This window comes from Rousettus aegyptiacus, unplaced genomic scaffold (assembly GCF_014176215.1).
Source record: "Rousettus aegyptiacus isolate mRouAeg1 unplaced genomic scaffold, mRouAeg1.p scaffold_m13_p_3, whole genome shotgun sequence".
Taxonomy (NCBI): domain Eukaryota; kingdom Metazoa; phylum Chordata; class Mammalia; order Chiroptera; family Pteropodidae; genus Rousettus; species Rousettus aegyptiacus.
The window spans coordinates 5529755-5544531 of record NW_023416306.1 but is presented as its reverse complement, the minus strand read 5'-3'; the positions used below and the strand labels follow the sequence as shown (position 1 = coordinate 5544531).

Genomic DNA, 14777 nt, shown 5'->3' with positions numbered 1-14777 from the left:
ACCTGATCGATGTACGTATGCTAAAAAGAAAAACAACTGTGGTTTGAAAAGGTCGTTGCTAAACTTAAGTCTCAGTTTATGTAAGAGAGGTGTACCTCATCTGTGGCGTCAGAACATTTATGGGTGGTGGCTGCTTTTATTATCTCCAAGCGAAGTATATGGAAGTATATGGCTGTATCTCATCTTTCTACCAAAGAGACTCAATCATAGAGGTTATTATTTCTAACCTACCAGTAATTTTCACCCAAAGGTTTCTAGCCACATGGATCTCTCTAAGAAAGATAATTTCCAGTTGCCATGAACTCTAGCTCTTTCAGGTATGGAGTTTTTTGTTGTCTGCTGGAATATTGGATTAAGAGTCAATACATTTTTATAACTTTTGAGGCAAGTTATTTGGTTTCTGTGCATTAGTTTCTCCTCCAAATACTTAGTTCAAATTTATTTATTGTGCAAATATGTGAGACACTAGCACGTATTTTATTTATGAAAATATATGTAGAAGATATTTCCCTGAGGCTTTGGATTGGACGTCACAGTTCCAGCCATGTCTTGTGTCTTGAGAATCACCTGCTCCAACTTCAGGTCCCAGTTTGAGGTGAAGTCTCTTATCCATCCCTGAATCAGTTCCCAGTGATCTCTCTTTTCCCTGACTCTTTTTTTTTTTGGTCTTATGTGATTATATTCTTTTGTAGTGTCTAATTTTAGGATCAAGCTCTTTATTTCTATTTTTTTCCCCGATTGTGTAATGTGTGCTTAATGCCTTTTTGTCATTCCCACACTAAGCGTATGAGCATCGTGAAGGTCCTGTTATTCATAGACCAGTAAATGTATGAACTGAGGAACCAGTAACACTTACTCCTACAAGGATTCCTTTTCTGATAAACTACCATTTTCTCCTTTATTCTGTCTTTTCTTGGCACTTCTGCAGATATTTGGGTTTTTTTTTTTCTAATTTTTCTTTTCCAGTTAGATTGCAGGTCTAAAAGGGACTCATATCAGCCTCCTTTGCTATTTGTTTATATTTTTGAGCCTCTCCTGTTGTGCCAGCCACTGTGTTAAGAGTATATGGTCTGCCATTGTAGAACAGAAAACTTCAGCTCAGTCTTTGCTTGCTTATAGGATGAATGCTTGGGTACAACTTGAGGCAGTGTAATGTAACGGTTAAACTCTGGAGTTGTGCAAACCTGGGTTCAAGCTCTTGTTCTATAATATATTAGCATTGCGATCTTAGGCACGTCACTTAATCATTCTTAAACTCTAGTTTCCTGATGACATAATGGAGATAATAACAGCATGTACCAGATAAGTAAGTTGCCAGTATTCAGTAAGAGAAAGTTTTGAGTACTTGGCACAGTGCCTGACATTATATCCTTATCAAAATCTCATTTTCAATAAACATCATTATTTTTGACATAACAGACCATAATGACATAGTTTTATCAATGAAAATTTTAATTTCTAAAGAAACATTTATTTTTTGAGTAGTAAGTATAAAAGTTACTGCTTTACTCTAGGGCAATCATCTCTGATCCTTGTTCGTAGCAGAATCTTTTTCCCTTCTCCCTCTGACCAAGAAAAAAAAAGCTAACATATCAAACATAAAAGGCAGAGAGGGTCTATACTGACCGGGTCTGTTACCTGCTTCTCTGAGAGCATTTAGGTAATTTAGGAATTCATTTGGGTATTCATTTTAAAATATAGATTTCCCGTGCTCAGTCTCTGAGAAAGAGTTGCTCTAGGCGGTGACTAGGTCATTGTATATATTTTTTTCTGATTGTACAGATTTTGGCGTAACACGTACCCACAGCTTGAATTTGAGAAAACAAGGAATTCTGGACTTGGCAGCTAGTCTTTGAGTATGCTTAGTGGTCTTCTCAGTCTCCTGGGAAATCACTGCTACCTAGCTAGCTAGGGGTCTAAGTTCTGAAAGAAAATGCGGATAAATTAAAGCTCTTTAATGCCTACGGCTTTTGAAATTAGAAGATGGATGATAAAGAAAGTGATTTAGCTCAGGCATACAAAACCTTCAATTATGGCTAATTTCTTTCATTTTAATTTCAGTTTTGATGTACCGTTAGGCCCGTTATTAGCTATGTGTTATATAATAGGTATCTAATCCATTTGTGCAAATCAGAAGCTATTCTTGGTAAAGTAAAAGTATCTACCATTTTAAATAAAGCCCTCCCTTTATTTTTTGCTAATTCAGATTTATCAAATAAGTTAGATGATAATTATTCTCTTTACAAAAGACATTCTTTCAAAACTTACTATAACTTTCTTTAAATAGTGAGCTTGCCTTTGTTTTTAATTACTTAGAACGTGATTTACTCATACCTTTTAATATACATTATCTGTAAAGAGACATATTTGTTTCATTAACTGGATCTAATCTCCTGATTTTTTAATATTGTGTGCTATCTTGTTATCAGAAAAATTATTAGTGATTCCACAGTGCAGTCAAGAGAGTTGGGGGCTGTTGATTCAGTAGAACTGAAATTTTTTTCTTAAAGGCATTTACACTCAGAAAGATTTATAATTTTTAGGTGTGTTTAAGCCTCTTGATGGAAAAATCCCAAAAGACAATTTTTTAAAAATTATTTTTTATTTTATTTTTTTAGGTGAGGCAACCCTTGGCTGACCTCACAGATTGCAAGGACCTTGCCAGCTTGCAATCCCTTATTTTTTTTATTTTTTACGCTTACAGTGCCTAGTCTTCCTAGGTGGTCTCCCATCCAAGTACTAACCAGGCCCAACCCTGCTTAGCTTCCGATATCAGACGGGATTGGGCTTGTTCAGGGTAGTATGGTCATAGACCAGCCAGAAGACAATTTTTAGATAGAGCTAGTGCTCTAAGTTACAGTTTTCGTGGGGAAAATATTTTTCTGTTTATCCTCAAAGTCAATACAGCTTGCATTCTTTTTATTAAATATTTAATTTATTTTATTAGGACCTTCTCTCTACAGATAGTCTTTCTAAGCAGTGTTAATTATTTCAGGTTACTGTTCTAAAGCTGACTTAAGTTCTCATAAAATATAATCCCTCATGCTTTTTATAACCCTTGAGAGAATTTTTTTATAATTTTTTTTTACAGTTGGCATACAGTATTAGTTTTAGGTGTCCCACATAGCGATTAGACATTTATATAACTTACCAAGTGATCACCTCAATAAATCTGGTACCCATCCGAAGCCATACTTAGCTATACATAGTTATTACAATATTATTGACTTGAAAGAATTTCTTAATGACTACATTTTGAAATTTAATTCTAGACTTAAAAAAAAACCCAAAACATGTTTCCAAAGGCATGGATGAGGGAAGGAACTGGGGTAAACACATGGTGAGAAGTATATTTGAAGAGCTCACTCTAGGCAGGGTTTATATCTAATGTGTTTTTTAATGTCATGTGGCACCTAGTGGGAATTCATTAATAAATGGACAAACCTAGTACCATTCATAATGACTGTTAGACTTTACTTGTTGAGAAAGTGAAATTTCATGCATTTAGAAAATTTTCTGAAGATGATATAGGCCCTGGAATATACTAATCCTTTTCTAGATTCTTCTTCCTTATCAGTCACTACATTCTAATAAGGGAGGAGATAGAAATACTAAATTGAGGCATCTTCTTAGCAGAGGACGTACTGTTATTCATTAATCACTATTTCATTAATTGTAAAATGCACACTTTTTTCATGCTTTTACTACCTCTGAAATCAGAATGCGTTTCATTGTTGATGACTTGTAGAACATAAATAATCGTGTCCTACAATTAATGACATCTTAAAAATGTTGAAGTATGGTGCCCATACTCATTTTTAACACTGTACCTACTGGTTTCAGTTGAAATCTTATCTTTTAGTTTCTGAATTTTTCTTTTGAGCATCAGACTTCTAAGAATATAACAGAATTACTGTCCAAAACTTTAACAAATTTGTTTTGTGCATTGAGCTTTTTGTTTTAGAGAGTAGACAAAATAGCTGTGAGACAGCTTAGTCAAGTCTGCTTGTTGTCATTTTTCAGGAGCAGTAGAGAACTGTGGACAATTCTGCTTGGAAGGTCAGCTCTGAGAGAACTGGTAAGTGGTAGCATTCTCGAGTGGATTCTATGGTTTGCGTAGTTTATATTATTTTTAAAAACTTTTTGTAGTAGGAAGTAAACACATTTTTTATTCTAAAACTTTATCAACATTATGCATTCCTTACTCTTCTCTGCTGAAATGTGTATCTCACAGCCTAGCTGTTGAAGTTTCTAAATTCCACCTTTCTTGTTCCTTGGTGATTCCTTTTCTGAAAAGATACCAGTGCTGCTTAATTGGCTGCTGAGGATTGGGGTACAAATGATATTCTTCTACCTCAGGCTAAGGAAGATTCTCAGGCCTTTTTTCTGTCTCACACTTTACTTGCTTTTTCTTCCTTTTCCATTTAGCTAGCTCCTTAGATCACGGAGGCTATGGTTTCTAGGACATTTTCTAGCATATAATCAATAAAGAACAGTTCTTATTGATCCTCAGGTGTTCTCACCCTGCGAGGGTAAAGTGTTAAGGTGAAATTCAAGTATTACTGTTATGTAATTAATATAAGGAATGCTGTATCTTTTTTAGAGGCTTAACAGTTTTTGATTTGCCTTCATCTGATCATTCCACTTCTAGGAATGATCCACTTAAAAGAAAGAAATCCTGAAAAAGTTTTATGCACACAGCTCTTCACCATAGCATTATTTATATTAATAAAAATTATGATCAGCTTAAGTGTATCTAACATTAGAGGAATGATAAATAAATTATGATCTAGCCACTTAAAACATTATGCAACCACTAGAAAGGATGCTTATCAAGGTTTTCATAATAAGGTTAAATCATTATGTTAGAATGTTAAGCAAAGAAAAGGCTACAGAATTCAATATTCAAAATGATTTCAACTGTGGAGAAGAATGCATATTAAAAAGACTCAAAGGAATATGTAATCCTCAGTGTGATCATGGAGTCTGATTAAATTGCATTCGTGTAATTTTCTTGTTCTTTTCCAGAATCAGATTGAGGCAGAACTGAATAAACACTGGCAGCGGCTGTTAGAGGGACTTTCTTACTACAAACCTCCCAGGTACGGCTCTCCTGTGCATCTGGTTAGAGTAATTCCCTTGAGGAAGCTGGCATAGATGAAACCATTTTCATGTATGATTTTGTGGTATTGCTGGGTTAGGTAGGTCAAAGAGAATATAGTTTGGTTACCAGTGGAAAAGAGCAGGGCACATTTTTTTCTGTCTCTTAAAGAGAAATTCCTTGTAGAAATATAGTATGGTTGAATCCAATTATATAACTGTGGTATCTGGGATGAAGATTAAATATTCATTTAAATTCTAATATTTATTTTGGTCCACATTATTTATGTGATACACTGTCAGCACCAAATGCTGGCATATAGCAGTGAGCAATGATAATAGCAGCTGATGCTTATATAATGTTTACTGTGTACTAATTATTATTCTAAGCACTTGAGTTATTTAAGCCTCACAACAGACCTTTGAGATAGGAACTATATATATATACACATATATATGTATGTATATATGTGTATATATATATTTTGATAGGTACTGTTGTATTCTTTGAATATATGTGTGTATATATATAATATATATATAAATTTTTTACTGGGCAGTAGAAAATAATAAAATATAAAATAGTTTAAAAAAGAGAATATACCTTGTAGGACTAGACTTTTAATTCATTATTCAGATCTCATCTGTTATGCCTTATAGTTCACAAGTTACCCTCATTTCCCTTCTACTTTTGAACATGTATTGATTTTATTACATCCCTGCCTTCCATCTTCATTCTCTTAGGTTAGTGAAGAACTTTCTTTTTTTTGTTGTTCACCTATTAACTCTTCTTCCATAATTGTTTTGAAGTAATTCTTAGACATCATGTTATAGTTATCTGTAAATACTATGTATCTAAAATATATGGACTTAAAAAAGATAATCAGTATATTATCACATTTAGGTACTTTTATTATTGTTTCCATTTTACAGATGGGGAAACTGAGGCACAAAGAGGTTAAGTAACTTGCCCAAGGTCACACAGCTAGTAAGTGGTAGAACCAGGATTTGAACCTGGCAGTCTTAATCCAGTGTCTGTGTTCTTAACCATCATTCTGTGTTGCCTCTTTCAGAACTTACTGTTTAACCTTATACTAGCCTTTGTGTTGTGGATTTTCTGTGAAGTGTGAGAGTCTCTATTAAAAAATATTCAACAACAACGTGCTTTGGTTCACAGAATAGACATTTGGCATTAGTTTCTCTTCTGTAAGGACAAAGTTCCCTAGTAGTAGCATGGGATTTGAAGACTGACAGACATTTTGTTTTTTTTTTAACTGTGGGCTTTATTTGAATTTAACTAAAAAAATTTTTTTTCTTTAATGTCCTCTTTATTCTCTAAGATTCATTCCAGGGTGCCACATTTCATTTAGTTGTCATGTCTCCTTAGCTCTTATATAACTGTGACAGTATCACAGTCTTCCCTTGATTTTCATGCCTTTAAATAGTTTTGAGGAGGACTGGTTAAGTATTTTGTAGAATACCGTCAATTTAAATTTCTTTGATGTTTTTCTCATTATTTGACTTGGTTGTGGGTTTTGCGGAAGGATTTGGAAAGGTAAAGTACCATTCTCCTCATGTCATAGTGGAGGATGCACACTGAAAGAATTACCCACATGGAATCGCCAGTGATGTTAACCTTGTTCACTTGGGTAAGGTAGCATTTACCCAGTTTCCCTTCTATGAAGTCACGTTCTTTCTCTATTCTGTTTTTTGGAAGGGAGTCACTGTGTGTAGTCCACTCTCAACGTGGGGGTGTGGTAGAATTAAACTTCACCTCCCGAAGGGTGTACTACCTACGTATATTATTTGGACTTTTACTGTAAGGAAGATTTGCTCCTCCCCTATTTGTTTGTTTGTTTGTTTGTTTTATCTCTAGGGATTCGTGTATATATATTTTATACTTTATACCTTATTCCGTCTTTGGTCATTGGGAGTTCTTTCAGATTGGCTTCTATGTCCTTTTGAGATGTCTTCTCCTTTTGTTTTCTCAGTATTTCCTTCCTTTCTGGCATTACACAATGCTTCAGGTTCATCTAGTATTTTCTCCACCCCCAGTTCTAGAGCAGCTATTTATCCAGGGAGTCCTGGTGCTATTTATTAGAGAGTGGTATTAGAATCCAAGATCTGGGTACTGGATGTACCCACTGTGCCTAAGGTGTTGTGGCTTCTAGGCCTTCTCAGTGGACAGAGCTAGATAGCATATGTGTACCTACTAACAGACCTGGTTTTAAATTTCACCTCAACTCTTTATTAGCTGTGAGATTTTTGGTAAGTTATTTATTCTTTCTAAGTGTTGTTAATTCCATTTGTAAAATGGGGATGGTAATATTTATCTCCCAGGATAGTTATAAGGAGCAAAAATAATTAATGTAACATGTCTATAAATAACATTATTGTAACTAGTGTTTTTATCTAGACATAAATAGTATTGTGTTATAAAGTCTGTAGAGATGAACTTTTGTGTGTGTGTGTATATATGTATTTTCGTAGTCACCTAAAGGACCAAAAAAGGTCTATAGTAAAAATATCTTTAAGTATTTTTATTTTAACCTCTAGAGGTCATTGAGAATGAGGAAATGATTCATTATTCTTTTCATAGTCCAAATTCAGCTGAAAAAGTGAAAGCTAATAAAGATGTAGCTTCACCACTGAAGGAACTGGGTTTAAGAATCAGCAAGTTTTTGGTGAGTAAAAATTAGCACTGGCTCAGTTTATTACCTGGAGTATGGATGTGCGTGGTTTAATCGTTAGCGATTATTAGTGAAAATTCAGTTTACTTTAGTTTTGGAGCATATTTTGTTTCAAAAGTACCCAGATTGCAACTCTTCTTGCTAAAAGCCACAAATTAAGTTGCCTGACCCATTTACTACATTTCATAGAGTTTTCTGCAGCATACCTGTGGTGTTCTTTAAATTGAATAGACTGTGCTTAAATATATAACTTTTTTTAAATTTTGGAAACCTAGATTATGCCTGCTGTTGTATTAATGTGCTTGGTGAATAAGCATAGTTGTTTCTGGCATGTAAATTTGTTAGGTAAATTACATGTCAGTGACTTGCTCCTTTTTTCTATTTGAGGTAAAATTGTTATGTTGTATGAAATCTTTAAAAAGACTTTTGTTTATTCAAGTCGTATGTTCATTCCAGAGGACCAATCTTTAGAATGCTTTGCATCCTACGTATGGTTTCTGGGCTGAGGTGGCCGTTCCTTATTTATGACCTCTATTTTAGAGTCTTGATGAGGAACAGAGTGTGCAGTTACTCCAGTGTTACCTTCAAGAGGATTATAGAGGTACTCGGGACTCACTGAAGGTTTGTGGTTGTGTTCTTGCCTTTATCCTTTTCCTTGTGGGTTTTAGATAATTAAGGGCCTCGGTACCAGTTCTTTGCAACAGAGGTGGGTGATCAGATCTAGCCATTCTCAGGAAGACTTTCTAAAGGCTTAAAAATACATATACTTAAGCTGAGGCCTATCCTCAGCCTTGGAGTTGGGGAGAAGTCAAAGATTAAAATGTTCATTAGAGAGTCTTTGGATATCAGAGCTGAAAAGGACCTCGGGCAACATCTGTCTAGTCCCTCATTTTACATGTGAGGAAATTGAGACCAGAGAAGCTGGGCGGGGACTTGAGCACAGACTTGGATATACTTAGGTAAAAAAATGTTTGTAGAAAAGAATGGGCAATTATAATCTTGAAGGATAAGGTGAAGATGTTTACTTTTTTCTTTGTTAATTGCGTTTTGCTCATAGGATGGCTTCCTGACTGTTCTTTTTCCCTTCAGACAGTATTGCAAGATGAGAGGCAGAGCCAGGCCTTAATCCTGAAGGTCAGTAGCAGTCACCGTTTTCATTCTTTGATGTAAAATTGAGTACCAGCTTCTTGATCTTGTTCTGAGCTTTGCTGGCTGTTGATTCTTTCGTTGGGTAAGCATTGAGGACTTAATGAAGAAGCTTATTAACTTATTTGGAAATGAGGCTTTTATCCACTGAACCCAGCCGAGGCCTTTTTCCAAAGGAGATTCTTCAGCCACTGGGGATGAAAACTGATTCGTGGGTGTTTTTTCTCTAGATCTAAATACAACAGGATTAAGTTGTATTTCTTTTTCCTTTATCTCCTCCTGTCCCCCAAAGCAACCTTCTCACTTAGGATTCTCGTTTTAAAATGGAGTTCGACTACCTTCTATTTGTTATTTAGTGAGAACGATTAGGACCTATGCCAGTGGTGTTTTTATATTTGCTTTCATGTATTTGGCTGTCAGTTTATAGCATTGTGTGTGACGTGACTGCTATGAGAAATCATGCTAGAAAAACTTGTTTATATTAGTAGATAATTCTGTTTATCTTGCATGACTTTACTTGTATCCTAGGTCATGAAGGTCTTTTGCTTCCCTTTGGCGTAACACTGTTTCCATTTCTGTGATTGCTTATACAGATTGAACTTTTCCATTCACACCCTCTAAGTGATCTCTTTATCGGTAATATTATAGTATCTTCTGTGCAAAGGTAACTAATTTAGAATTTTTGGGTTCTTCCCAGATTGCAGACTATTACTATGAAGAAAGAACCTATATTCTTCGTTGTGTCTTACACCTTCTCACTTATTTCCAAGATGAAAGACACCCCTACAGGGTAAGGCCGTTTAGTCCTCTTGGTTCTCTTTATCCTGTAAAATTCAACACTTTTAAATAATTCTACATTATTCATATTCATGTTCATGTTCATTTGACTACCTTTTACTCTAGATATAAGTTACTCTTGGATTTTTTTTTAGGTTGAATATGCAGACTGTGTTGATAAATTGGAGAAGGAGCTAGTTATAAAATATAGACAGCAATTTGAAGAGCTTTATAAAACTGAAGCACCAACATGGGAGACACATGGGAACCTCATGGTATGTGGTTATTGGGCCCTTCTGTAATTCTTCGGAGAATGCTATATCCTTTCTCATAGAGCTCCAAGTTAAATTGTTTGTTTGTTTATTAACTTAAAACATTTATAGATTATCATCCTTCAGAAAAGTTTAAGCATATCTTATGGATCAAACCATTCATGGACTTTAACTAATGGTATTTAATTCTGGATTTTTTCCCTTGACTCTGTCAATCCAGTTTATTTCCTTTCTGTTCTCACCTAAAATATTCTCTTAGTGGTTAGTGGAACTGTAAATCCAAGATTTCATCTTCTTTATTATCTAGTGTGTGATGATAGTCTGATTTTTATTAAAACAACCAAAACACAGACTATTTAAAATCTTTAATAGAAGAAAAGGGCACACTTACCGTAGCAACAATCCAAAGTCTAAATGAAGGAAACTTTAAAATGCTCTAACGAGTATAAAAGAAGTCATAATTAAATGGAAAGACACACTACATTCTTGAATTTAAAGACTCAGGACCATAAAAGTGTTAGTACTTCAAATTTTTAACCTAAAAATTCAATGCAATCACAGAAAAATTGTACCAGGTGTTTTGTCTTTTATTTTGGAACTGGAAAAGCTGATTCTAAAATTCATATGAAAAATAAGTGACGATATCCAGGAAATTTTCAAAAAGGAAAATCATGAAGGAAAATTAGCCTTATTAGATAATAAGACTGTAGTAATTTAAAACATGGCATTGGCACATGAATAAATAGGTAGCTGTTAGAGCACAATATATATTTTAGCTATAGACCAAAATCTTGATAAGGAATTTGTGAATGATAAAGGCAGCATTTCAAAACACTCGGAATGTGTTGGCTTATTCAGTAAGTGGTGCTGGTACCACTGGATAGTCATCTGGAGGAAAATTGAGCTGTACCTCATACCTTCTGCCAAAAGAAAATCAGAGATTAATGACTTAAATTTTAAAAAATTCACCTATAAAAGTATTAGATGAAAACATGGAAAGTAGTTTTGTTTTAATTTTTTTTGGAGTGGAGAAGACTTTTTAAAGTAAAACTCAGAATATAAACCCAGCAACATCAAATCAAAAAACTTTTGCAAGGCAAAAAAACAAAAATAGCACTGTAAGCAAAGACAGAAGACGAACTCAACACAAAGTGTTCTTAGAAAGAACTCCCATAAATCAATAAATAAAACCCAAAAGAAAAATAGGGAAAAGGAGTAAACATATTCACATGGCATACTCTTCTCCAAGGGATGGGATAAGGGTACTCACTCATATTTTGCTGTATAAATTGGTATATTTTTTAATGGAAAACATGACAGTATCTAAAAATCGAAAAGCACATATTTCTTGACCTGGCACTTCCACTTTAAGAGTTTATCACTTAAATGCCTTCACACCTATGTGAAATAACTTGTCTAACTGTAGCATTGCCCTCACCCCAAACTTTATTTATTCAGATATGATTACCATCCAATAAAATTCACCCATTTTAAGTGTACTGTTTGAGTTTTGGCAGTTGTATACAGTTATATGCAGTAACCACCTGCATGATTAACATAAAGAATATTTCTGTCTCCCCAGAAAGTTTGTCATCAGTCTGTGACCCCCCTGACTGAAGCAACCACTTCTCTGCTTTCTACAGAATTTTTTTAAATTATAATTTTTTTATTGTAAAATATACATGACTTAAAATTTATCCTTTTAACCATTTATAAGTATCACTATAATTTTGCCTTATCTAGAATTTTACATTAATAGAACCATACAATATGTAGTCTTTTCTGTTTGGCTTCTCTCACTTAGCGTAATGTTTTTAGATCCATCCATGTTATATCACATAACAACTTCATTCCTATTTGTGGTTGAATAATCTATCGTGTGGCTATTCCGTGGATATATTTATTAACTCATCAGTTGATGGACATTTGAATTGTATCTGTTTTTTGACTATTATGAATAAAATGCTATGAACATTATTAACATACAGGTCTTTGTGTGGACATAGGTTTCATTTCTCGGGTAAATAAACACTTGGGAGTTAACTTATTGGGGTCATATTTATAGTGTATATTTTTATCTTTATTAGGCATGGGTGAACTGTTTTCCATAGTGGCTGTACTATTTTCAATTTCTACCAGAATGTATGAGAAATATTTTTAGCTTCATATCCTCACCTACACTTGATAGTCACTATTTTTAATTTTAGACATTCTAATATGTGTGTAGTGGTATCTCATTGTGGTTTTAATTTTTGTTTCTCTGATGACTAGTGACGTTGAGCATCTTTTCATGTGCTTATTTGCTTATGTCTTTGGTGAAGTGTTTATTCAGATCTTTGGTCTACTTGTTTTTATTGGGATGTTTTATTACTGAATTTTAAGAATTTTCTATTTGTGCTGGAGACAATCCATTTAACAGATAGATGTTTTATAAATATTTTCTCTCACTTTATGGCTTTTTTTTTTTTTCTCAACTGTATCTAAGAGCAGATATTTTTAATTTTGATAAAGTTTTATCAGATTTTTCTGTTATGATTCTCGCCTTTCGGGCCTTGTTTAAGAAATCTTTGCCTAACCTAATGTCAAAAAGGTTTTGTTTTTTTTTTCTAGAACTTTTAGCTCTTATGTTTAGGTTTATAGTTAATTTTTAGTATTATTGTGCATGGTGTGAGGTGAGAGACAAGGTTGATATTTTTCCCACACAGATCTTCTAGTACCATTTATTGAAAACACTCTTTTCTCATTGAATTATCTTGGTACCTTTGTAAAAAATAAATTGATCATTTAAGTGTGGGTCTGTCTCTGGTTTAATGAACTCTACATTTGTTTTTATGCCAATATCACACTGTCTTGATTACTATAGCTTTTTAGTACATCTTGAAATCAATTAGTGTAAGTCTTTCAACCTTGTTCTTTTTCAAAAATGTTGGCTCTTCTATGACCTTTGCTTTTCCAAAGAATCAGCATGTCTCTTTCAAAAAAAAAGCGTGCTAGGATTTTGGTTAGAATTTTAGCAAATCTGTGCATAATTTTGGGGAGAATTGCCATCTTAATAATGTTATGAAGTCTTCCAATCCATGAACGTAGTATATTCCTCTATTTATGTACATCTTCTTTAATTTTCCTAAATTAGGTTTTAATTGTTTTCAGTATTCAGGTATTATGTCTTTTGTCAAATTTATTTTTAAATAGATTTATTTTACTTTTATGTTGTTATTATAAATGTGTTTTTCAAAAAAATAATTTTTCAGTTGTTAGTATTTAGAAATACAGTTAATTTTTGTGTATTAGTCTTGTATCTTGGGACCTTGATAAATTCACTTATTCTAGTAGGTTTTTTCCTCATAGGATTTTCATATATACATGATCATGTCATCTGTAAGTAAGGACAGTCTGACTTCTTTTCAAATCCATTTATCTTTTATTTCTTTTTCTAGCCTTACTGTCTGATTAGAACCTCCAGTAGAGTGCTGAATAGAAGTGGTGAGAGAGCCGACATCCTTACCTCTTCCTGATCTTAGGTGGCAAGCATTCAGTCTTTGTCAGTGACTATGTTGTTAATTGTAAATTATTTTTATAGTTGTTCTTTATCAAGTGAGGAAATTCCCCTTAATTCTTACTTTGCTGAGGGTTTTTACTTTTTATTAGGAATGAGTGTTAAATTCTGTCCATTTTCTTTTGCACCTGTTGAAACGATCTTATGGTTTTTCTCTTCTAATATACTGAGTTACATTGAATTTTGAGATATCAAATCAACCTTGACTTTCTGGCATAAACTTCACTTATGATATATTTTGCTTTTTATATATTGTTGGATATGACTTGTTAAAATTTTAGGGGATTTTCTGCCTGTGTTCATGAGGGATACTAGTCTGTAGTTTTTTCACAATGTTTTTGTCTAGATTTGGTGTTAGGGTAATATTGGCTTTATAAAATAAGTTGAGAAATGTTCTTTCTTCCTCTGTTTTCTTAAAGAATTTGTATAGTATTGGTATTATTTCTTCCTTAAGTATGATTTACCAGTGAGGTCATCTTAGCCTATAGTTTTCTACGTGGAAAAGTTTTAAGTTCTGAATTCCGTTTTCTTTAGTTGATATACGGCTATTCAAGTTTCCTATTTCTTCTTGGGTCAGTTTTGGTAATTTTTGTCTTTCAAGGAATTTGTCCATTTTATTTAAGTAGTCAAATTTACTTGTGTAAAGCAGTTAATAATATTTTCTTATTATTTTTACTCTGTGGGATTTGTAGTGATATCTCCTGACTCATTTCTGATGATAGTTTTTGTTGTCATTTTTCTGTTATTTATCCATTTATAATCATTGATTACTTCTCTTCAATATTTCTGTCAATTTCTTTGGATTTAGTTCTTTTTCTAATTTTTTTATGGTATAAACTTAGATTACATATTTTTAGGTCTTTTCTAATAAATAACTATAAATATTGCTTTAAGCATTGCTTTTAGCTTTATCCCATAAATTTGATATGTTGTATTTTCATTATCTTTCAGTTCAAAATAGTTCCTAATTTTCCTTTGTGATTTTCTTCTTCCCTGCATTAGAAGTATATTAATTTCCAAATATTGGATGTTTCTTAGATATCTTATTATTATTGATTTTTAATTTGATTCCATTATGATCAAAGAACATATTCTGTATCATTTCAGTCTTTTAGAATTTACTGTCACATGGTTTATGGCCCTGGGATATCATCTGTGTTCGTGAATGCACCATGTACACATGAAAAGAATGTATATTTGGCAGGAGTTGAGTGTCGTGGTCTCTGAATACGTCAG

At 33.4% G+C, this 14777-nt stretch overlaps 1 protein-coding gene and 1 pseudogene across 3 annotated transcripts in view; one reads left to right on the top strand and one right to left on the bottom strand.

The window, feature by feature from the left end:
• Nucleotides 1–14777, top strand: part of NUP188 (nucleoporin 188) — a 43189-nt gene that overhangs the window by 1859 nt on the left and 26553 nt on the right. For all 3 annotated transcript variants that reach the window (XM_016133775.2, XM_016133776.2, XM_016133779.2), the window contains exons 2-8: nucleotides 4024–4078; nucleotides 5029–5102; nucleotides 7700–7784; nucleotides 8331–8411; nucleotides 8880–8924; nucleotides 9634–9726; nucleotides 9869–9988. In XM_016133775.2, coding sequence (XP_015989261.2) covers nucleotides 4024–4078; nucleotides 5029–5102; nucleotides 7700–7784; nucleotides 8331–8411; nucleotides 8880–8924; nucleotides 9634–9726; nucleotides 9869–9988 — 553 coding nt within the window. The remainder of the gene's footprint in view (nucleotides 1–4023; nucleotides 4079–5028; nucleotides 5103–7699; nucleotides 7785–8330; nucleotides 8412–8879; nucleotides 8925–9633; nucleotides 9727–9868; nucleotides 9989–14777) is intronic.
• On the bottom strand, nucleotides 2696–2814 carry LOC118600500 (annotated as a pseudogene).